The 23,123-nt window shown below is 36.5% G+C and overlaps 3 protein-coding genes and 1 long non-coding RNA gene across 6 annotated transcripts; 2 read left to right on the top strand and 2 right to left on the bottom strand.

Moving 5' to 3' along the window:
* The first annotated feature begins 983 nt into the window (after positions 1-983).
* LOC140014010 (uncharacterized) lies at positions 984-6,026 on the top strand. Its single transcript, XR_011820865.1, has 3 exons — positions 984-1,229; positions 4,575-5,045; positions 5,551-6,026. It is a non-coding gene; the product is annotated as an uncharacterized lncRNA (long non-coding RNA).
* Positions 2,914-5,552, bottom strand: LOC113710476 (uncharacterized). The gene is made up of 2 exons (XM_027233507.2): positions 4,332-5,552; positions 2,914-3,201 (listed from the first exon to the last, which is right to left on the bottom strand). Exons 1-2 carry the CDS (start codon positions 5,293-5,295, stop codon positions 3,062-3,064), a joined length of 1,104 nt encoding a protein of 367 aa, XP_027089308.2. The 5' UTR covers positions 5,296-5,552; the 3' UTR covers positions 2,914-3,061.
* Positions 6,027-9,881: 3,855 nt separating the features above from the next.
* LOC113708677 (glucuronokinase 1-like) lies at positions 9,882-11,957 on the top strand. Its single transcript, XM_072064289.1, has 2 exons — positions 9,882-10,182; positions 10,691-11,957. Exon 2 carries the CDS (start codon positions 10,720-10,722, stop codon positions 11,791-11,793), a length of 1,074 nt encoding a protein of 357 aa, XP_071920390.1. The 5' UTR covers positions 9,882-10,182; positions 10,691-10,719; the 3' UTR covers positions 11,794-11,957.
* A 586-nt stretch (positions 11,958-12,543) lies between these two features.
* On the bottom strand, positions 12,544-19,086 carry LOC113709084 (uncharacterized). Of its 3 annotated transcripts, none has more exons than XM_072064286.1 (6): positions 18,749-19,086; positions 16,897-17,493; positions 16,675-16,809; positions 15,069-15,603; positions 14,789-14,866; positions 12,544-13,091 (listed from the first exon to the last, which is right to left on the bottom strand). In XM_072064286.1, the coding sequence occupies exons 1-6, from the start codon at positions 18,757-18,759 to the stop codon at positions 13,038-13,040; spliced, it is 1,410 nt and encodes a 469-aa protein (XP_071920387.1). In that variant the 5' UTR covers positions 18,760-19,086; the 3' UTR covers positions 12,544-13,037. The 3 variants fall into 3 exon arrangements, with proteins under 3 accessions (XP_071920387.1, XP_071920388.1, XP_071920389.1); XM_072064287.1 differs by having other exon boundaries at positions 12,544-13,088; XM_072064288.1 differs by lacking the exon at positions 16,675-16,809.
* Between the last annotated feature and the right edge of the window lie 4,037 nt (positions 19,087-23,123).

Here is a 23,123-nt window from a genome sequence, read left to right as displayed (position 1 = left end):
GCACCACCATAGAAACCCGATGCAGGGAGAGGTGCCAGTTCCAAATTTTCCAGAAAACCAAGAAAACTTGAGGCTGTTGTAGCCCAGCAGAGATTTGCAGGATGAGTTGAACCCTGTTCCAAATGACTGTACATGCGAAATGCATTCTTGTTATATGTGCAAAAAAGGGCATTAAAACATGATGATGTTTATGAAGGAGAAATAGCAATATAATAAAAAGTGAAACAGAGAGTGACACAGGGTGTGAGACAGAAGATTCGTTGCGTCTTTTTTGCATCACCAAATAAGTGATTATTAGAATAAGGAAGAGAAAGAATTAAAAAAGTTTCCGAGGCCATTTTGGATCACCTGTCTTTAGCCATTATTTTCTTGACACGAGGTAATATTTGTATTCAACAATATTTCTTGCAAAGTAAATGGTTCACCAAAGCAGTAAAGAAAACAATTGACAAATTGCAAATAGCCCTGGGAGAGCATGACAAAATAATTTAAAGTTGTTTTTTAAAACACTTTTGTCTTGTGCATAACAATAATATAATCTTTCCCCTGATGATGCTAAAAGAAGAATTTACATAAAAACAAAAGGAAAACAAATAAAAAGAAAAATAAATATTGAAAAGCAACATACCCAACCTACTAGTGTCTCTACTTACATTTTAAAATAAAATAAAATTAACGCTTCTCTCACCTCAAGCAAGCATAGAGTTGAAAAATAAATCTAATTACTTAAATAAATATTTGAATCGAGTTCATTTCAATTTGATTCGTTGGCTAATCAAGTCAAACACGATTCGAATTTGGTTCATTAATTAATCAAATTAAATTTGAATAGTATTTTATATTCGATAACTTTTAAATTTTATACAAATCTTATCCAAGTTTGATTTGATGAAAAAAATTTTTTTTATAAGATTTAAATACTAAAATGTTCACTTTGATTAGTCTCGTTTACGCTCTAAATAGGCGTTGGAGGTTCAAAAAATCCAAAAAAAACTAAAAGTTAGAAAAGGGTGCCCTTAAAACCAAAAGATTCTCGAGACAAAACAGTGAAACATGAGAGCTGTGTACTGCACAAAATACCAACTTCAGTTAAAGAAGCTAAAATCCTCGAATCTTAACCAAATCCAAGCATCTGAACCAGTTTTCCAAGAATAAATTTTGTGGGTTGCAACAACTTTTGCCTCTCATGTCTCGCTTCAAACCAAGATTACCATTTGCTCACGACCCAGGTTAGTCTTGAACCCACGTTTCATACTACGGACGTTACTTCAATTATTATAACTTGTTTACCATTGAAGGTTATGCACCTCTATTTCTTGTGTTTCTCAATGTAAAATGCATGTTAATGTTTGATGTTCTGGGTTTTTTTTCATTCCATGTTCTTTTTTACCGGTTTTCTGTTCATTGTTTTTCTATCCATAAACTCGCATACAAGAATTAACTATTACATCTTTCTTTTCTAAGCTATGGATTCGTCAAATTATGCGGGGCTTTTCGGAAAATGCACCTATTTAATCTTATTTTATCTTTGAAATCAATGCTTAATGTATTAGATATTTGGCTTATTGATGATGTCGAAAAGAGCTCAAACAGATAACTGATTGGAGGGTCCATAAAGATGTAATTATGTAACTATAAGTAAATATTTATTAGTTGGAGGTTGCAGTCGCACATGGGAGGATGAATTTCAAATTTTGGTGAAACTGCAGAAATCATTGGATTTAGAATAATGGTGGAAAGGTTGAGTAAAGAACTCCCATAGAAGAACTGTGTAACAAAAGATCTAACTTGACATAAATATAATTGAATTTTGCAGCAGCTAGTCTCACTTCCTGTATTTTGTCTAAGAATAAATTTTCTCAAAGAGGGAAGCAAAATGGAATGTGTTTTTAAAATTTTGTCCAGATGAAGTTATGGACATTTTGACTAATTTAACCGTGATTTCAACCAAGTGATAGAGAAAGTTTAACTGCCCTGATAAATATATGAGATGACTTTTCATACAATATGCTAATGGATGTTCCTTGCTTGTAATTTGAAAAATGTAACCCATCTGAATCCTAATGATTTGCTTGTAATTCAAGACAGATACACATCTAAGTCCTAATGAATATATTGAGTTTCTTCGATTCAAGTAAATGGAAGCTTGCTCTATTTTTCCCTTTTTTACTTGGGCTGATTCAAATTTATGCTGAAGCACAATCGAGATCCATAAAATTCTTCTTATGAGGAAAAAATTATGTTATTGAGAAGAGGTGAATACAATAGGCAAAACACTTAATCCGGAGATGCATACACGCAGATAGGAACGTAATATACTAACGCACAATTAGTGATACATATCTAAATATTTATTTGGATTTAGACCCCAAAAGCCCCTATTGCTTGATTTTTCTAATGCCTCATTGAGCTATTTTGTGAATTGCTTATCAGCTATTTCATTGATGTGGCAAAATATACATGGCATGCCTATACCAAAATCAGCTTTATGGTTCATTTATGATCACCTAATAGGAATAAGTAGCACTTCCTTCTATATGATTTCCCATCCAATAGCACTCCTAATAGAGAAAGTACCACCTTTTCCTGTCAACATTCAGCTACTTAATTGTGGAAGTATCTTGACATATTTATTCTTGGGAATAACAAGAATAAACTTGAGTGGAGCTGATTTTCTCTTATCAATAATCAGAGGTCTAGTAAACAAAAGCATCAAGTGAACGTTAGTGACTGTTCTAGTCGGTGCCTTGCCAAATTGTCAGATTATCTGTCTTTCCATAGGTAAGCTAGTTAAATATATCCCTGCCCTCCCGTCCACAGCACCTCAGTGTCCTTCAATTTTTGTCAATGACAATTAAGATCCTGTTGATCAATAGCCCCCCAACAAAAATTTTTTTTTGCTGCCAGAGAATAGAAAATTAGTTTGATTTTATGCTATCTAAATTAACAACTACAGACTTCTGAATTCAAATAGCTGAAAATATCAGACTTCATGGACATGGCTTCAAGGTACATCAAATAGTTTAAATTGATCAGCCACCTTAGATCTGCTCAGGCAGAATCACGTCTGTGATTCCGATTCTGCTACAGAGCTTGCAGTTGCTCCTACATTGTTTCCTTGATCAGCTCTTATCAATCCTCCAGCGCCAGATGATCCTGGACATCTTTTCCACATCACATCTGTCTTTGATGTGCCTAGACCTGCAGGTGAGAAAAACAAAGTCACTAGTAAGTCTATTCAGTCAATTTCGGCCCTGTTTCCTTTCCCATCAAAAGAATAGTTGAAAATATCTCAGTAAAAGCTTTGCATACTTTGTTGAGTGCCTTACTTTGGTGTCAATGCTAAATTATTGGTCTATTTGAGTCTCATCAGTGAGCATAATCTGTTGGAGGCCTTACTTTGGTATCGATGCTAAACCATTGGCCTTATTTTGGTGTTGACGCTAAACCATTGTTCTATGAGAGTCTCATCAGTGAGACCTTGCGCACAATTCTGTAGACAAAGGGAAACTATGGTTTTGGGACATCTCTTAGGACAGAAGTTGGAGTGCTATCAACATATCACAGATAGGGATAACAGCAATCCCACTTATAGGGCATTAGGCCAAACTGGAAGGGTAACTTCCGATGTTACAGTGAGTTTCTTCCTCAGCAGATTATATTTGATCTATTTGAGGAGTTCTGTGAGATTCTTTTCACTGCTGGAGGCTGCCCAACATAAGCTGTTAGCAAGTAGTGCGGTTAAGCAGCAGTGGCAGCCTTAATTCCTCAAGTATCTCATCTTCCTGACGAAGATTGAAATCTTCAGTTCTCCATTGTCCTTCACCATCCAGTCACTACTCTAGCAATCATATTCATGTTTGCATGTTCATCTCTATTATCTAAAGTCCTTTTGCAAATCACAAGGGTTCTAATTTTCCTGCAATCCCTTAATCATATACAGTCTGTATATTTTCTCTTAATGACTATTTCATGGTATATGCCTGTTCTTTCCAATGAGAGTCCTGTTAGCTATGAATTTAAAATGATAAATATTCTTGTTTAAGGGTTCTAACATATCTTTTGAGTATCAAGTCTTTATCAAGGAACATTGTACATTCTGCCCATGAAGTTTCTTTTTGTCCTTGAACAAATTTTACCAAAAATGTGATCATTCCACTCTAGCATTATCAACTTTGTCAGTAATTGCTTCAGACAGGGTATCCCCACACAACCTAAGTCTTGGCCACTGCACACTTAAAATCACTTACAGTATGACAAAATTCAATTGCTTACAAAAAAGAATATATAAGTAGATAAAATCAAATGAAAATTGTTCAAGGGATTATTACCTATGATGTTCACTAGCATTGCGAAGTTATTTAATTCAATCGCAAATAGGTCAGTAATTATGGATTTCTGGAGCAACATGTTCCATCCTGAACTCTCCTGAGCTCTATTTGGTGCTGTACTTGGATTAGTAGTCATGACTGTGTTGTTTGACCATGTGCATCCCAGACCATTAAATTCCAGGCCTAACAGACCACACTGATTGATAGTTTCTGAGAAAGTTCTTCTTCTTGCACTACCACCAGGTCTCTGATCATCACTGGCACAATGCGTCAGCTTTCCTCCTGCAAGTGTCCAAGGGTGACCAGTTTGCTCCAAAAGAAACTTCAGTTTACCCCATAGCTGCTCCCTGTTAGTGGTACTGGGGCTTCCGTAAACTATAGTAGAGACCCAAGCTGGAAAATCAGGCTTAGAAATGATTGCTGCTACAGATTGCATATTTGACTCAACAATTGTAATCCCAACTCTATTAGGGTTCCAAAGTAGCCAAACTCCACCTGCCTGCTGCTGTGCTTCCACAAATTCAGCTCTCGTAAGGCCAAATTGGTTGAAGAAGTTCCTTAGACTAAAGCTTTGAACACGAGGCTCCAGTATTGCTACCACTTCAGCCGAATGCAATCTATGACTCTCTCTAATGCATCTTGTGAAGTCATCATCTCTGGCTCCCAAGCAATTATATAACAAGATCTTCATTGATGGGTTATCGATGTGTACAGGTAGATTTCCGTGAGGCTCCCAACCCAACATTTCAATTACCTGCTGTCTTTGCTCTTCCCTAGGGGTCGTTGATTCTATACTCACTGAATGCATATCTCTTGTAATCATGTCAATTGACCTTGAAATAATGGTCAATCTGACCTCCCTAATTAACCAAAGGACTTTGAATAGCCAGATGCTTTCAACATCTGATGGTATCAGCATCTGCATTCCGTCGCCTCGAAACTCTGTTATGTGGAGTGGATCCATGATGTTAATGTTTCTTATTAGAGCTGAATGTCAGTTTTGACCAAAAATTTGGATCTCAGGCACCTAAAAAATGTAACAATGGGGCTCAAAAAGTTTGTGATTTTAGATTTTCTCAATCTGAAAATTAGAGGTGATTATAATTAATGGCTTATCATCAGATACTGAACCACAAATGCCTTGTGTTTGAGAATATTGTACCTGTTGTGTTTCTCCACACCCACAGCTCTGACGCCAGAAAAGAAATTGGTGATGCAGGTGTGGCAAATAGGAAAATTAATAAGAGCAGGCAATGCGTTGGCAGTATTAATGAGGATTCTTTTATCGTACCTAGAGGGTGTTGCTTCCAGGAGCTCTCACAGAGAAATCTTGCTTCTGATTATGTGTTGGTGATATTGATGCGGATCTTTTTTTTTTTGGGTTCCGAGAGGGTGTAGCTTCCAGTAACTTTCATTTATGAAAATAATTTCATACACTGGTGGAACTTTTTTTTGGGCTTTTGGGGGGAGGGGCAGCAGCCCCCCAAGAATTTTATAAATTCTTTTGATGTAATAGGTATTTTGGCTTAAGAAGTTTTCTTGGTTTAAGTTTCTTCCCCCCAAAATTTCTTCTGATAAAGCTCCCCCAAATTGCAGTACTGGTACGATAATAGTTGCCCAAGTTCAAATCGCAACTATGTACTAAATTTAGACTTATGTATCAAATAATGTAGTTTGTACTCTCAGGTTTAGCTATCCGTTTGATCTACTATTTTATAGTCTGTAATAAATTATATAGGATCCTTGTTCTTACTCTTACCGTGTCTATTTCAGCTATGGAGCAAGCATTCTCGACAATGAAACTCCTTAGAAACTCCATGGTGAAACAAAATGGGAGATGACTTTCTTGCAGGTTCCTTGATTAATTTAGTAGAAAAGGGATTTGCTAGAAGTTTCGGTTCAGATTCTATCATGAATGCTCTTGATTCTGAGAAAGAATGACATGCACGATTTAGAATGCCTTGCGTTTGATAGATTCTAAGAAAGTAAGTTGATATCTATTTATAATGCCTTAAAACTTCTCAAAGTTCGAAGTTGTAAGTTCTACAAAAACTTTCAATTTAGAAGTTTTGGTACAGATTCTATCATGAATGCTTTTGATTCTAAGAAAGAATGACATGCACAATTTAGAATGCCTTGCATTTGATAGATTCTAAGAAAGTAATTTGATCCCCACTTTGCAGGATAGAACTTATGTGATTTCAAATATCATGCAATATTTGATTAACTTTTTGAGAATTTATGTGTTTATGAATTACATGCTTTGCTTTCTATTAATTCTTTAATAATTTACTGTGGCTCGCTTTAGACACTATTGTCATACGTAACACCCGGCCCCCCAAAAAAGAAAGTCCAAACCCTGGTTTTGCTAGTGATTTCATTGAAGGGTCAACAAATCACCTGTCTTGTTTATCTGAGGAAATATTTGAGAGTTCTCATACTCAATAGTGTCGTTTCAAGTGATTTCAAGTTACTGACCTTATATTTTGCATGTGGTAAGTCTGTATCAAGCATTACATTGCTCACATTTTTTGCTTCTTCTGTTGGCTCAAGGGATGACAATTGGACAATCCTAACCAATTTTTGCATAGAACAATGCTCACACTATGACCCATTCTGATGTTCCAGATATTCTAGCCACCTTAAGTATGTAAATCATCGTAAGTTATAGACACCTTATAGGCTAAAGATTTTTATGGGTGAGCAATTCATTTTGTGGAACATAGAGTGGTATGTTATAGACATACTATGCATCAAAGATGCTTCATGGATGGGCGTGCCATTTTGTGGAGAATCTGGATGATGATGATACAAGGATATATACCTTTTTCCGTTAAATATTGATCAGTCCTAGTTCAAATTGGAATACTTATTTGCTTGTCAAATTTGTTAATTTCCAACTAGCAAAACACTTTGGGGAGGTCAACAATCAAAGATTTATTGAAACTGGTAGGTGAGGATCACTATAAATGTTTAGAGCTGGGTGTTTTATTTGGCAATATGTGCATTTGATTACAATTTGCACTTCATTTTTGTTTATGTTTCATTGATCTGGACCATAGTTTATAGTTCCAGTATGATACGTCAAGGGGAATAAACTACGGGGGGATTTTAAACAGGTCTATCGAAGGTGGAAAACCGTGCGTGTGCAAAAGTTTTTTTATCATACTGTCATACTTTTTACAGCCGGACTTGATGTAATTTATGATGCTTTGAATCTTGATATTCACTTAGAATCACCTCAAATAGACTATTAGTTACCATACTACCATATAGGCACGGATTTTGGGAACCAAGAAGAGAATGGCCATCCTCCTCTTTATCGCTTGTTCACGTTAATCCTCCAGTTATGAACTCTCTACCGTAAGGTGACATCGTTATGTTATCAAATTTCTTCCACCATTTGATGCTTAGAAAGTTTTCTTTTGACTTGGGCTATTCTTGATCAGTGGTTATAATCCTGGAATGCTGTTTCCTCACCATTCCACCAAGGTAGAATGTCATCTTTTGAGGCAATGCAGGTACATTAGTGTGCAGTTTTTGGAGTTGTAGCTGAGACCTCAAAGCCATAAAGGTGGCCATTTTGGTTCAAGGATTTCAAGCTCTAGGTGCAGCTTTAACATGTATATCTGGTGTCCAGCTTTCTTTTTCCTTTTTGCTTGCCTTTGACCTTTTAATCTAATATTTGATGTATGAGAGTGATGCAATCACTTTGATTTGTGTTTGGATTGCATTTTTCTGAATTTTTTGTGAAAAAATTACTGTAGCGATTTGATGTATGTAAGATAAAAAGGTAATAGGGAAATGTGTTCACGAAAACGTAGCATTTTTTCAACATCCAATGTAGAGGTAGGCTCTTTATTGTTTCATCCAATTGCCTTGAATTGTTGCATGACAGCCCATTTTTTTGACTTTTTATGCCTTTGTCTGCTGGTTCTCTCTTTAACTCCTCTTTCACCGTTTCTAATTCTCTCATGACCAGAACCAGATGCCTATACTGAATCAGAACAAAGGTTTGCCCTCCAAAAGTTCACTAAAGATGTCATATTCATATGTTGTCTTTCGTAATCAATAATATGTTTTCCGTTACATTTGGGCTAAACTGACTATTGATGAAACTACTGCATTCTCCTTATTTTTTTTTTCCCCTTCTTTTTAATGCTTCCCTAAGTTAGATTTTTGCAAATTATAGCTCTGCTGAGATATTTTTGTATTCTTAACATTCAACATAATAATGCAAGTTTAGGTTAAAATCCAAAAACGTAGAGGTTCTGGATTCTAATCCCTCTGTTTTTTTTCCCCATTTCTTAAATCCATTCCATCCCCTGTTAGAAAATTTTTTTTTTTAAAAAAAAAAATATAATAATGTAATAAGTTTAACTAAGCCAATCGGTTTGTTGTGATGCTAAATATGAATCAATAATTCAATATAAATATCCCCTAAAGCTAAATTGGTAGATTATCTTGCTGCCAACCACTTCAAAATTTACATTGATACCAAATTGACTTAAAAATTGCAGTTAATTCAAGTGCTTGTAAATTATTTCCGGTTACAATATTGGAATTCATCCTACAAGTTTGTCCATCATTCACTTTTCTTCCTACTCCTACCACACGTTTTTTTGCTGTCACTGCATGGAAACTTTCCCCAGTTTTAAGGCTTTTTCTTAGCTTTTAAGTCTCAAAAATTTCTACTAGAAACTCCAATTCAGTTAAATATAAAGATACCCAAAACAAATATATCTCTATACCATTTCAAGGATAAATTATAGAAAACCTCCCTAAACTATCTCTCTCTTCTATTTTGGCCCCCACACTTAGTCCCCTGTTCTTTGCTTTGCCTATTCGTTCAAATGTACTACAAATCTTTTTTTTTTTTTTTTCCACTTCTCTTTTTTGAACCTTCCACCCTTCTCCATACTTTTAGAATTTTTTCCAATTATTAGGTCCAAGATGCGAACCTTGGACCTGACAGTAAAGAAAGAAAATTCTAAGAGCCCTCTGCTGATCACTGCGTGCAATTCTTTAGTTATTCGTTATATAATTAAAAATAATTAGTTCCTAATCGTCCCTAAGTTTGAAACCATCTAGATTAATATCTCCATTGCCCTTCCTTTGGAGAAACTCAACACACTTGCTTTTACCACCCCCAACAGAGTTTGGTCTAGGTTGAGCACAAAGATTTGCTACGCTGCAAATTTGTAATGTCTAATTCTAATAATTTTTATGTTTTAGCTTTTAGTAACTCATGCTACCTCCTTTCAACCAATAGTCAAATTTTTCCCTCTCAAAAGAAGTTTTTTCTAGTGTAAAAATATTAAATTTTTTGTAGATAAGATAATATCATTGTTGACATTTCATATTGAAAAATTGAGAGTGTGAGAAAGTATGATATCACTAGTCATTAATTACCACATAATGATGGTTTAGCCAGCCTATACTTGAGTTGATGATGGATCATTGGTAATTTGGTACTAATACAATACTTAAATTTGCCAAGTGCTGCAGATTGACCGTTTAATATTTTTCCCATAATTGATTAACACAATACTCCATTTTCCAACGTGAGTCATACGTGGACTGCTCACGTTAACTTCCCCTTGCAGTCCCAGGTTTCTACGTTTCCTTCTAATTTCCATTTTCTTTAATTCATTTTATATTTCCCCATTCCGGCGGGTTCCCTCGCCGACTTGCGGCGGCTAAGCAGCCAGCCATAACACTAGCTGGGAATAGGATTACTGTTTCCACCGTCACATTCTTGCTGCAAATCTCCCAACCAACCCATCGTTATCGGAGACCAGAATAAGATCTTGTTGGCGTGACAGCCTTCTCTAGTCTGGCAAACAAGAAGGTAATTCTGATTCATCAGTTTAGTAACTTTTCCATGTTGGGATTTTCCATTTTCTTGTCAAATTTGTTAATTCTTTATTACCATGACCAGTTTTATCTTAACTGCTTAGGACCCTCCATAGTTCACCCAAATTGTAGCTTGATGCTTATCTAGTACTCTTTAATATGTAGATTTGGTTCTGCATGGCAATGATGATTTTTTAACTTTTAAGGAAACCAACCATTGGAGGTAGAAAGCCCATGAATGGGAAATATTTTTTCTTACTGTTTTCTCTGATGGTATTATTCAAGATTGTTAGGTACCCCGATGCACTAAATAAATGATTGAGAAGAAAACAGTTCAGCATCTTCCTTTTCCACTTGCTCAGATTAGTGATGCTATTAAAAAGTTTCTAAAGTAGCAGCATTGATGATTATCTCATTTCTCTGACAGTTTTCAAGATATGATTACCTACATTGTTCTTAGTCTAATTGGTTCATTGTATATATTTGCTATAACATTTCTGCAGTGCTAGTTTGGAAAATTGTGTTGTTGAGAATGGCCGGAGAGAATGGCAATGTGATAGAGCACAAGGCGTATGCCAGGGTGGGATTACTGGGAAATCCTAGCGATGTTTATTATGGGCGAACCATTTCTTTCAGCCTTGGCAACTTCTGGGCTTCAGTGCGTTTGCAACCTTCTAAAGAGCTTGTTATTGTGCCACACCCTACTCATGATTTGGTCCAATTTGAGTCCCTCTCTCACATGGTGAATCGGTTGCAAGCTGAAGGGTATTATGGAGGGGTTCGTTTGCTTATGGCCATATGCAAAGTTTTTCACAACTACTGCAGGGATGAGAATATCAGTTTACGCGAAGGAAATTTTACCCTGTCATATGATACCAATATACCTCGCCAGACAGGGCTATCGGGGTCTAGTGCCATCGTCTGTGCTGCTCTTAGCTGCCTTTTGGATTTCTATAACGTGAGGCATTTGATTAAGGTTGAGGTTAGGCCCAACCTTATTCTTAATGCCGAGAAGGAACTTGGCATTGTTGCTGGTCTCCAGGACAGGGTGGCACAGGTGTATGGGGGGCTTGTTTACATGGATTTCAGCAAAAAGTACATGGAAGAATTGGGGCATGGAAATTATACGCCTATGGATATTACTATTCTTCCACCTCTTTATCTTGTCTATGCCGAGAATCCGAGTGATTCTGGAAAGGTGCACAGTACAGTTAGGCAGAGATGGTTAGATGGTGATGAGTTCATCATATCGTCAATGGATGAGGTAGCTAATATTGCTTTGGAAGGGAGGGCTGCATTGCTTGCAAAGGACTATGGCAAGTTGGTGACTCTCATGAACCGTAATTTTGATCTGCGAAGGAGCATGTTTGGTGACAATGCACTTGGTGCTCTTAATATTAAGATGATTGAAGTGGCACGAAGGGTTGGTGCTGCATCAAAATTCACTGGGAGTGGAGGTGCTGCCGTGGTTTTCTGTCCTGACGGACCTTCACAAGTAGAGCTTCTGGAGGATGCATATCACAAGGCTGGTTTTGTCATTGAACCGGTTAAGGTTATTCCTTCTCTTTTAAATGATATCGATCTCAAGTCTATATCTTCAAAATAAACCTGCAGAAGTAGGGATGTTACTTTCCATTATGTTCCATAAAAGCTTATACAGCCCAGAGCAAGCTGGGATTTTTCCAGTTTCTAGTGAACATTTATACGTCTTTGAATCTCTGTCTGTTGCCATTGTCGAAAAAGGAAAAACATATCTTATCTTGGGGGAAATCTGGATTACTATTCTAAATTTCTAAGTGCTCTGTATTTTGGCAAATTACAAATGTTAGGATACTACATGTAGCATTTTTTGCTCCCTTTCTTTTCCCTTCTTTTAATGTGGGTGAGCCAAGGATGGAGGGTGATAGTGGTTGTTGGGCTACTCAGAAATGAGATCCCTCCCTCTTAACTAGGATGCCAAAAGATGAAGTTACTGATGGTAAGCCAGCATCAGTCACCAACTTCTGGAGCGAGTGGCATTTGGCCTTTAATAATAAATGACATAGCTTGGTTACTTTGTCGCCACCAAATGCTTCTAGCTGTTCTCCTATCTGACCGTGATCAAAAGTCTTTCTGGAGGGGATTGGCACTCTGGCTTGCTTTGACCATGGATTTTAAGTTGCTGGTATGTGATTCTGCAGATTTCAACCATGGTTTGAAGTACCAAATATCTTCTGCCACTTTGGACCATTACCCATACCTTAAAGGCTTAAACTTTGGTTATGAACATATCGAGTTATTAGTGTGCGTAAGAGGTATCCTGAACCAAGGATAATTGCAATAAAGATGAAAGTTAATCTTGTTTTAAAATGTGAAAGAACCAATAAAATGGGGCAGAGTCTTTAGATAGAAAGAACCAATTCTAAGGGTACATAGAAACCAAGATAAGAAGAAATAAGGCAAGGCAGCTGATTTGTACAGAAGCAAATTAAGAGTGTTTGATGATGGTGACAACAAAACCGAAATAGCTGGCTTATATTCCCCCCCCGGGACCTTGCTCTGGTAGTTATAGGGTAGCTGGCCAAATGAGTTAGGTAGCAAAATCGGCCGTAGAATAGAGTATATCAATACAAGTGATCATCAAGAACAAGAATTTGGCGAGGTCCAGGGTGGAAATCTCTGGTTGGAAATCATTTTCTGCATCCATCAAATCCTGGTATTGTCTGCCTGCTGATGGGAGGAATCCCAGCAGCCAAGGAATGTATGTTGAGCTATTCCAACATTGGCTCGGCAAGCAGAGGCAAAAATGTGATGAAGTTGGAGACTCTTGACTTGGCATTCATCATCTCCATTGATGTTTAAAGAAAATTTTCATTCGGAATCGCTTTCCAGGCTCTCCATTCCTTTCAGTCCCCTTCGCTTCTGCTGCAAGGTAGATGCAAGTTAGATGGACCAACAACAAATCACGAGTTCTTCTGTTAGAAGTTCAAACTTCAGAAGTTTGTGCGAGTATCTTAGACCATGCAAACTGATATAAAACAAAAAAGCCAAGATGTTATTTTTCATGTTTGAGATATTATTGCTTTTTCCATTCATTCAAAAGAAACTATAAATCTTTCTAATGGAAATGGGGAGAATTCACCTCACATACCATATTCGTACGCACATTACAATTATTATCCTCCCTTGCATTTATATACTTTCCCTTTCGGCTTCGACCACCATCGAACCAAGGCATATCTTTAAAATCAGATTTACTAACACAATCCTCACATTAATACTAGAACGATCACAGTCTATTAATGTAATCCTCACATTAACAATAAAATTTAAAAAAAAAAAAAACATGCCTTTTTTTTTTTATAGGAAATGATCCAAACCCTGTGAGCCGTCTAAAGTAGCGCTGCAAACTGAAAAATGATTGGACAACATTCGCTAGACTAGTCCAAGGGCTAGACGGGCCAAGCCTTAATTCCATTTAGGTAGGGTCACGTGTATAGCCCAATTCCTAACTATCAGAGAAAACCCAAAGCGCCCGTAGTCAGTCTCCATCAGCGTCCATATTTCCTTTGTTTACTTTTTAGGTCTAACGTAAAATCCACGAGAAAGGAAATGGGGACTCGGTCTCTCTCGTCAGAATGGGTAGCTGTCGCACATGGGCCCAATCCAACTAATGAATAAGTATTTGGAATTAATTACTAAGCATTTTTCCTATATAGCGTTCAAGACACATGGGGTCCACGACGCTTAAACATTAACAGTAGACCGTTTGAACACCTTTTTTTTTTTTTTTATCTCATACACAACAACAGATCAATATACGGAAGATAGCAATCCAAACAGAATTAAGAAATGGAACTTAAATGAGTGATTATCAACCAATCTCTTGAGGATTAGTGAGTGAACAATAAACCATTTATTTAATTGAAGGTGCTTAGATTATTCCAAAAAAAATATTTTTATTTTTTTTTGGGAGTTAGAATATGATTCCAAAATAAGTGGATAAAATTTCTCTGTTCTAATTCGTGAATCCACATGCCAGGCTTTGGGATTGGTGAATCCACATGTCATAAGATTAAAATTTTAAAACAAAACATTTTGTGTATTCAATCTAATTTTATCACACATAATAAAAGGTTTGATTGACTCCAACCTTTAAAAAAAAAATGCTACGAAATTTGCCAAGAAAACAAACGTCTGACTCTCCTAAGGCGCGTGACACGACGTACATTGATTCCTTCAAAACTTCATGGACGCCATTTTTGTTCAATTCCAACCAACCATCCATCCATTCTCCTTATTTTTTTCTAATTTTTTTCTAACCAACGGAGGAAGGATGAGATTTAAGACGTGAGATTTAAGATGTGAGAAGGAAGCAGGAATTAGAATTCAAAAACTCTTATCTACTTTCTTTTTTTTTTTTTTTTTTTTGGTCGAAACGATAGATGATTATCTACTTGCTACTTGCTAAGTGTGTGTGTGTGTATGTGTATGTATATGTATATACATATACATACATATATACATACATACATACATACATACATACTCGTTGCTGAGTTAGCCTGTCGACCACACCTAGGTTAACAATAGATAAATAAACTAAGGAATGAATTTATTACCTTTCTGGGGCACTTTTTCTCCCTAACTTCATATCGACCTCTGGTCAGGTCAGAAAGCCACATCCCAGGAAAACAATACTGCCATGCCATCAAAGGAGAAACAAAAAAAAATTGCATTTTCATTAGAAAAGAAGTGTGTTTTTTTTTTTTTCTTCTTCTTCTTTTGGGGGGGTGATTGAGAACATTCATCAATCACTGCTACATACTAAAGGAGACCAGGAAGAAAAAGATAAAACTGGCTGGCAGCTTAAGTGGAATGATAGAAAGATGATGATTATACCTGGAGTATTCTATCAATAGTTTTGGGCCTTTTTTTGGGTCTGTGAGGAAGCTTGGTCCCTTTCATTGCTAGAAAATCCTCTTCTTTTTCCTTTCTTGAAAGCGGAATGTAAATCCTAGGCCACTCATTCACCTCACTGCCACCGCCATTATTCAACCTTTCTCCTCCTCCTGCTGCCGCCGTGATTTTCGCCGTCCGAACAGCATTGGTATTGTCATGGTTGTTATCATCATTGATGCTGCAACCCCCAGCTTGACGCGGAGGAGAGACAATACGATTTACGTCTCCGACAGCAGCAGCAGCAGCTGCTGCTTCTTGATTTTGTTCTTCTTGCTGTGCTGCTGCTACGGAGCAGGCATTCGTCTTCTCATCCCTGGCCGAAGCAGAAGACAGACAAGGGGTCTTTTTATCAAGCGAAGGAGACCTTTTTCCTCCTCTAGATCTAGATGCAACAGCCCTGCTGCCACCGCCACCACCACTACCGGTTGGCGGAGACTTGCTGCCAACAAGTCCCGATCGCTCTTCCAAATTCCGCCTGTTCATGGCCCAAAAGTCACAAAGTTTTCTTTTTTTGTTTATAGAGTCGAGCAAGACAGGTGATGACACTTGTTGATTTTGGTTGGTTGGTTGAAAACACAAAAAAAAAATCAAAGAATCTCAAGGAGTCTGCTACTACAGAAAAGAAAAGCAAAGGAGAGTTGTGTACTCACAATATATATATATATATATTGTTGTAAGTAGTACTTTATTACGTTTAGTGGTATTGCAGATAAATCAAGGGCAGGGCAGACAACAGAAAGTACACTCTTTTAATCCCCGGCCACCTAAAAAGAAGAAAAGCACATACAAACCATCCAGATACACTCACTACTCGTATTCAAAGCAGGTACTTGCTGCCATCATAACACCATGGAGCCAGGAATTTATGCACAAGAATTTAAAGTTGAATAGTAACAATGGTAAGAAATCTTGAAAATCAGAACCAAAAAAAAAAAAAACAACAATTTTAGAAAAATGGAAAACCTGCAGAGGCATGCCAATAGTTTCAAGAGAGAAGCATCAAGAAATTCATATTCATATTCATGGATTATCGCCTAAGACTTGTTGGTTGTTTTATTGTACTGTCTAACGGAAGAAAGGGGAAGACCGGGTAATCAAGGTCTTGGTTTTGGACTTTGGAGGCGCACAACACTTGACGTATGACTACTTGACAGATTGATCAAATCAGATGAATAGGGGATTCTGCATCCACTTTTTAAAGGGTAGAACAGGTAATCAATCAAAAAGAAAGAAAGGGAAAAAAAAAAAAAAAAAGTCTTTTGCCTCATCAATTTGGCCGGATTTAGTGCATCCAACCATAAGTAGTAGATCAACCACAATACCATATAGTAGTGTACTAGAAAACAACAACAACTACTTCTTTATCGAATACTTGAAACAATCTTAGCCCCAGCTCCAGCGTATGTACCCCTCACACCATCCATAACCACACAACTGGGGAAAAAAAAATATGTGGAAGAAGAAAAGAAGCAAGAGCCTTTTTCTTTCTCTTTTTTTTTTTTTTTTTTGGCCGACCCAAGAAATTTTTTTTTTTTTTTAAATTTACCATTCCAAAGTGGAAGAGTTCAAGCCAAAATGACACGGCCAGAAAAGCAATTCAAAATGCAAAGTTTCCTCTGCTTGCTTGTGAGATCTGATTCTTCTTCTAAACACGGCAGGTAGAATTGGAAAAATTGAATGCCTGATAGTAGTAAAAGGTTAAGCAGTCAAAACAGTAAAACTGCAGCCCCAAGCCCCACCTAAAGAATTGCAGAGAGAAGGTGGTTACCTGACAGGAGAAGGGCTGGTGCTTTTGGATGATGTTTTGTGGTTTGATCCTCTGGAAATCCCATTGGAAGAAGGGAGTGAAGGTGGAGGCATAGCATTTGCGTTTGAATTTGGGGAAGATGATGAGTGAGGAGGCACCAATCTCCTTTGGAGCTTGGTGGACTGAATAGTTGATGTTGATGAAGATGTGTCATCTGTCAATGCCATGCCTCTAGAGCACCTAGACCTCTTTCTATGCCCCCACTGCAGAAAAGTATTATTATCATTCCCACCACCCCCAACTACTCCATTGCTGTCAAGATTTTGATGATTCCTGCTGTTACTAGCAGTAGGTGGAGAATTAGGAACTTCAGCCTCATCACCGCCAATTGCACTACCATTTCCATTGCCAATATGGTGGTCTTGGGAGGCCTTAGATGGAGATCTAAATCTTGTTAGGCCCTTGCCTTCAAAGTTGGAGCTTGTTTTTGTTGTGATATGGCCATTGCTTTCCGCTCTGTCCTCGACTTCCTTGCTAGTTTTCCAGCTCGGAGTTGAAGTTGAGTTCGTTCTTCTTCCATTGCTCAATGGTAGACTATCTGGGATGACCCTCTGATACCTGTGATAACCATTTTTAGCTCAGGTTCAAAAGAACAATCTTTGATGGACAAAAAGCAGATCATACATACGAATGCATCACCAGCAACCAAAACTAACATACACAGGAAATCCAAAACAGAAAGAGTGAAGAAACACAAGAATAAGATCTCGGGTAACAAACGAGATTGCCTCAAAACAGATTTACGATTACGGTATGAAAAGTAACCTGCTTTTCAAGATTTTCTTTCCTTCTTTACGTTCAGAAATGGTCTATATTCTTACCAACTCAGAGTTCATGACTCAGCACCAGAGTCACAAGGGAAGTGGAAAAGATACCAGAAACAGAATTTCCCTCAAGGAACGGATCATCACATCCAACTCCTTAGCATGGAAAAAAGAATACCATAAAAATATGGCATCTTTGACAATCAACAAAGATTGTTCTTCAAACACAGAGGTACGAGGAGGTAGAGCAGAGGAAGAAGTAGTCTTTCAGAAAAACAGAGGCCTAACCAGTAACCGGTGTAGGGTATATGAAGGGACGCGGACAGCACATCCAGCAAAACAGAAACAAAAACCCAACGATTAAAATTGAAGGAGTAAGAAAACAAAGCAAACTAGGCCTAAAACTCCCAAACCCATATCTCTGAGACCAATTCTTGATGAACTCTAATCAAATTCATCCTTAATTCTGAACCAGAATCCACAGGCTTTCAGGTCACCTACATTTCCATCGAAGAAACATAGTGCTCTGCAGCCGACTAAGATTTATATGCACCTTTCTAAGAGACTCATGTTCTCCAAACAAGAAAAAACCCTTTTCGTTCATGATCTGCTAAACACAATCTCCAAGTGAAAATATAAACCAAAATAAGCAAATCAGGGAATAGTCCCTTTGCAAGAAGCGTTTCAAGGTATTTCTCAACTCAGAGCAAAAAGGGATCTTTAGCATTGTCCAATCAAGAAGCTGCTACTGTGAAGAAGATGATGATTGGTTAAACTGATATAGCTCTGCCTCTCATCTCAAATAGAGACAGAGGAAGAAGATAGGAGAGAAAGGACCCATTGATGGATTAATTGGCTAGACAGATTAACAGTAACCGATCTCAAGACTCAAACTTGAAGAAAGAACAACCAAAAACAACGGCCAAAACAGATGATTTTCTCACATTCAAGAACACAAAATTCACGGCTGAGAGAGTTCATTGTAATTCCCATCAAAGCATACACGAAAATGGGGAGAAAGAGAATTGGAATATGGGATTTGTTCCCACCTCATGATCATGTACACACAGACAAGAGAAACCCACAAAACACAATACAATCCAGCTGCTTCAGTTGGTGAAACCGATTGACTTTATTCTGTTTTAGAATCTAGAAAGAATCCAGCATTAGTCCTCAGTACAGAATAGAGTTGGAAGAGGAAGGAAGGATGGTTTTTGTAGTACTTAATTCTCTCCAATGGTGTGTGGTTCACTCCTCTTCATGATATCACAAGAATCGAGAGAGAGAAAGTACAGAGGAAGCCAAGAAAAAGAAGAGTGGGGAAGAGAAGACAAAGAAGCGAGAGAGAAAGAGAGCTGCAGCAGGAGAGGGAGGAAAGGGTACAATATCAAAATATGGGGTTGAAAAATATACACTTAAAATACACTTAAGTTGGTTTTAAGTGATTTCTCTATATTACCCTCTTCTGCCCTATATTTTTTTTCCTTTTTCGGTAGGATTAAATATGGCAATTGAGGCGAGTATCCGTGAGATCTAATGGAATGAGGCAAAATTGGTGAAAATTTTTCTCCTATTAAAAAATGGGTGGGGGTGGCATACCCCCCATCCCTCCTGGTCTCACCATCCATTAAAAAAATTATATATATAATTTAATTAATTATAAATTTATTATTATAAATGTATATTATTTGAAACAGTTACTGTAGCACTTTTTTATGATGTGATATATATGAGATAAAAAGTAATTAGAAATATAAAAATGTGAATTGAAAAATATGTTTACGATGGAAGTGAAATATTATTTGGGATAATTTAGCAATCCAAACACACTAATTGGGAATATTATTAGTTTTAAATACTACATAATGTGTATTAGTATATATAATAAAATTAATGTTATCAATTATATTAATAATTATACATATTTACTAATTAAAATATTAATTAGTTATGCTAAATTTACTGATACTTTTATACTAAATTTCTAATCACACTTAATATAATAACATCTTTTTTAAAAAAAAAATGCAACAATAACTTGATGATTGTATTTGTCTCAAAAGTAAAATTAGACTATTTTAATTATCTTTGTCTCATCACATTATATTGTATTCAAATAATTTTATTTTAATTATGAATTTTAATTATAAAATTGTAATAGATAATAATTGGATAATATCTTAATATTTAAATACTTGATTAATGACTAAAATTTAATTATAAAACAAATTTTTATTAACTCGCACAGGCGGAGCAAGGCGAGGGACCGGGAGGTGGGGGGCGGGTCCCTACCCTCGCCAAGCCCGCCCTGTTTTCATATTCCATTCCGCCCTTTGGCCCTTTGCTTATGTTTGTCTGTGTGACATTCAGTTCTCTTTTTCTTTTTTTTTTTTCTTGTTTTATTTTTTTGACTACGATGTGGCACCTTTATATTTTGAGTATGCACCAGTTCAATTCATGGTTTGAAGAAGGTACACGGTACTAATGCATCACTCCAAAGTCTCCAATTAGAAGAGCGCACCAAGTTCACTTGTTTTGGAGATTTTTTTTTTGAAATATTCTCTATACACATTTTTCTTAATGACGCTATTATTTCACATATATCATACCACTACAGTACTATTTATTTATTTTTAAAACTCAAAAAAACTCGTAAAAAATGCAGCCCAAACAGGTTGCTTCAAATAGAGCTGCAAACGAGTCGAGTCGAGTCGAGTTTTGGGCTAATCGAATCGAGTCTCGACTAAATTTTACCAAGCTCGAGCTCGACGAGTCGGCAATTTAAAGCTCGAGTTCGACTCGAATCAATTCGAGCCGAGCTCGAAAAAAAATAAAAATAATTATTTTATTTTTTAAAAAAATAAATAAAATAATATTTTTTTCTTAATAAATAATAAAATATTAAAGATATATATGTAATTTTACTATTAAAATAAGAAAATAAAATATATATATACACTTAAAATAAAAATATATATATACTTAGAGTAAAAAAATAAAAAGTATTATATATATATATATACTCGAACTCGCGAGATAACGAGTTTAATATTTTAAACTCGAGTTCGAGCTCGATTTCGACACGAGCTCTTGATTCGTTTGCAGCCCTAGTTTCAAGATAACATATGAAGACTCCTTACTTGTAGGCGAGCTTTGGCCTTTGGGATTGCTTTTTCTTTCATTCTTTTGTTATTTATTTTCTTTTCGTTCATTTTTTATTTGAGTGCAATCAATGGAGAAAGGAAGATGATGTGTTTTCATTAGGGTAAGGCTCACTTTTATTATTTTGTTTTAAATTTTCTAACCATTTCGCATTTTTTATTTTCATGAATATAGGTCAACATGTAAGAATCATATTCATCGAAGAGTATCTTGTCATCAAATTTGCATGAAATGATTTGGATGGAATAAAATGAGTTAAAATTTATGGAAAAAGATAGAACTTAACACAAAACTTGCTTAATTAACCACATTTGATGTATGTTATTTACAAAAAAAAAAAAAAAAGAAGTAATGACGTATATCCATGGTCCACATAGAAATGTGATTACGATATCCATTGGTCCACTCAGAAATGTTTGCTTGCAACGTAAATTGGAGATAGGATAGATGACGCCACTGCCATTGTGAATTAACGTTTTCCTTTTCTCGTCATGTCTGACTTAAGTCTCATTATTGTTGATATGTCAAGAAATTTCAACGAAAATCACAATATAAAAAGTCCATTTGGATTGGTCTATTTTTGAAAAAAAAAAAGATTTTCAAATACAAACAAAAACATCTTATGTATATAATGTATCAAATATTTCAAAAAACATTTATAGTAAAGTTTTTTATATACACTGTTACAGTAAAATATTTTTAAAACACCTTCAAAAACAGTTAATTCAAATTTTCATATACACTGCTACGGTAGAGTATTTCCCTCAATTTTAATTTTAGTATTGTGACATATCTGGTTTAATTTGACGCCATTTTATATCTGGGTCTTGCCCCCCCCCCCCCCCCCCCCTTTTTTTTTGTGGTATAGTCTTCTGGGGTCTTTCGCGGAAATGAAGAGGATGTTTCTTTCTCAGCCTCAAAGAATTCCTCATGTATCTTCTTTCTTTATAATAAGAAACCAAAGTAAACATTCATCACTATTGAGATTCAATGGCATAAGAAGCTAAGCTAAAGAAAAGCTTTATTACAAGTTACGTTCTTGGCATTTTATCTGGACATCTTTCCTTGGCAATTTCAGTTAGCCGGAATCTCTCTTCCTCAGCCTCAATTTGGCTCCCCCTTATACTCCTCTCATATTCTAACCAAAATAGTGAAGACATTGCAGTTTTTAGTCCAAGATATCAGATAATTTTAACCACCTAAAACCTCTTCTTCTCGAACTTTCTCTTCTTTTTTGTCAGTATCACAATTATAATTTTCAATTAATTTTTTATTTTTCTAAAACCTTTTTATCTCACAGATGTCACGTCGTGAAAAGTGTCATAATAATTATTGCAAATAACCTCCTATCCAGACACACTCATTTTCGGCTTAATATCGGCCGAATTCCCGCCTTTGAAGCTGAACCTCCCTGAGTTGTATGTAACACCATATAAATTCGGCTTTAAAGGCTTTCAATCTTTGCCCTTGTATGTAATGTAGCCAATGTATTGCTATTGCATCTGAAAGGTTTGTAGTATGAGGTTGAGGCCGATTTCCTATCGAAATTCACTCCCTCGCTTCCGTATCTGTTGACCATTTTCTGTCGTAAGAGGCCCAGCTTCTTTCCTTAACCATCCTCAGCACTGTCATGGTAGTATGCATTTTCTTGCCGTCAAGAATTCTAGACCTAATAAAATAGGAAAGTCAAGGCCAACCAAAAGAAAGATAAAGACATCAGCCTGATTGACTAGCTTGCCGGAGAAAAGTCTTCTTGCTGTCGATTTAAACACTCTTTCAAGCGAAGTATTTGGCTTTATATTATTGTCGTGGCCTATCAAGCAATAAAGGAAAGCTTGAATCTTTCTCTTGCCAATGCATTTCTCAGCACAGCTGGGAAAGGAACTGCTGAAGATAGTGCAAGCACAGATGCCACCTCTCAGGACAGTGGTTGAACTTAAAAAAAGGGTTACTTGAGGGGTTACCTAAAGAAAAACCGCGGCAGCATCCAGGGAGCATAGCCATAACTTTATTCAGTTGAGGAAATTGCACCTGAAATGAGCTTCTACCTGTTTAAATTGGCTTGGAAAGTCATTAATCGCCACACTCTTCCATGGTGAAGCTAATTGTGGACTTCCAATCTCATCAAACTGTAGTTCTTATGGGTGAAACGAAAGCAGAAGTAAGAATTATTGACATAGCACAAAAATAAATTAACCTTTTGCACCATTTTTAGCTTAAAGACATGGAATATTTTCCTGTTAAAGAGCAGAAAAAGCACAA

This window comes from Coffea arabica, chromosome 9c (genome assembly GCF_036785885.1).
Source record: "Coffea arabica cultivar ET-39 chromosome 9c, Coffea Arabica ET-39 HiFi, whole genome shotgun sequence".
Taxonomy (NCBI): domain Eukaryota; kingdom Viridiplantae; phylum Streptophyta; class Magnoliopsida; order Gentianales; family Rubiaceae; genus Coffea; species Coffea arabica.
The sequence above is the reverse complement of the archived record's forward strand: the minus strand, read 5'-3'. Positions and strand labels throughout refer to the sequence as shown.

Bases quoted from the DNA above. Each gene is read 5' to 3' on its own strand.
- LOC113710476 (XM_027233507.2), bottom strand. From the start codon at position 5,295: ATGGATCCACTCCACATAACAGAGTTTCGAGGCGACGGAATGCAGATG. The intron at 3,202-4,331 runs GTAATAATCCCT...TCTCACCTGCAG, and splicing joins AATGCTAGTGAACATCATAG to GTCTAGGCACATCAAAGACA.
- LOC113708677 (XM_072064289.1), top strand. From the start codon at position 10,720: ATGGCCGGAGAGAATGGCAATGTGATAGAGCACAAGGCGTATGCCAGG.
- LOC113709084 (XM_072064286.1), bottom strand. The intron at 15,604-16,674 runs GTAAATTTAAAA...GGCCATGAACAG, and splicing joins AACTCTTCCACTTTGGAATG to GCGGAATTTGGAAGAGCGAT. The intron at 14,867-15,068 runs GTATAATCATCA...ATGGCATGGCAG, and splicing joins CTATTGATAGAATACTCCAG to TATTGTTTTCCTGGGATGTG.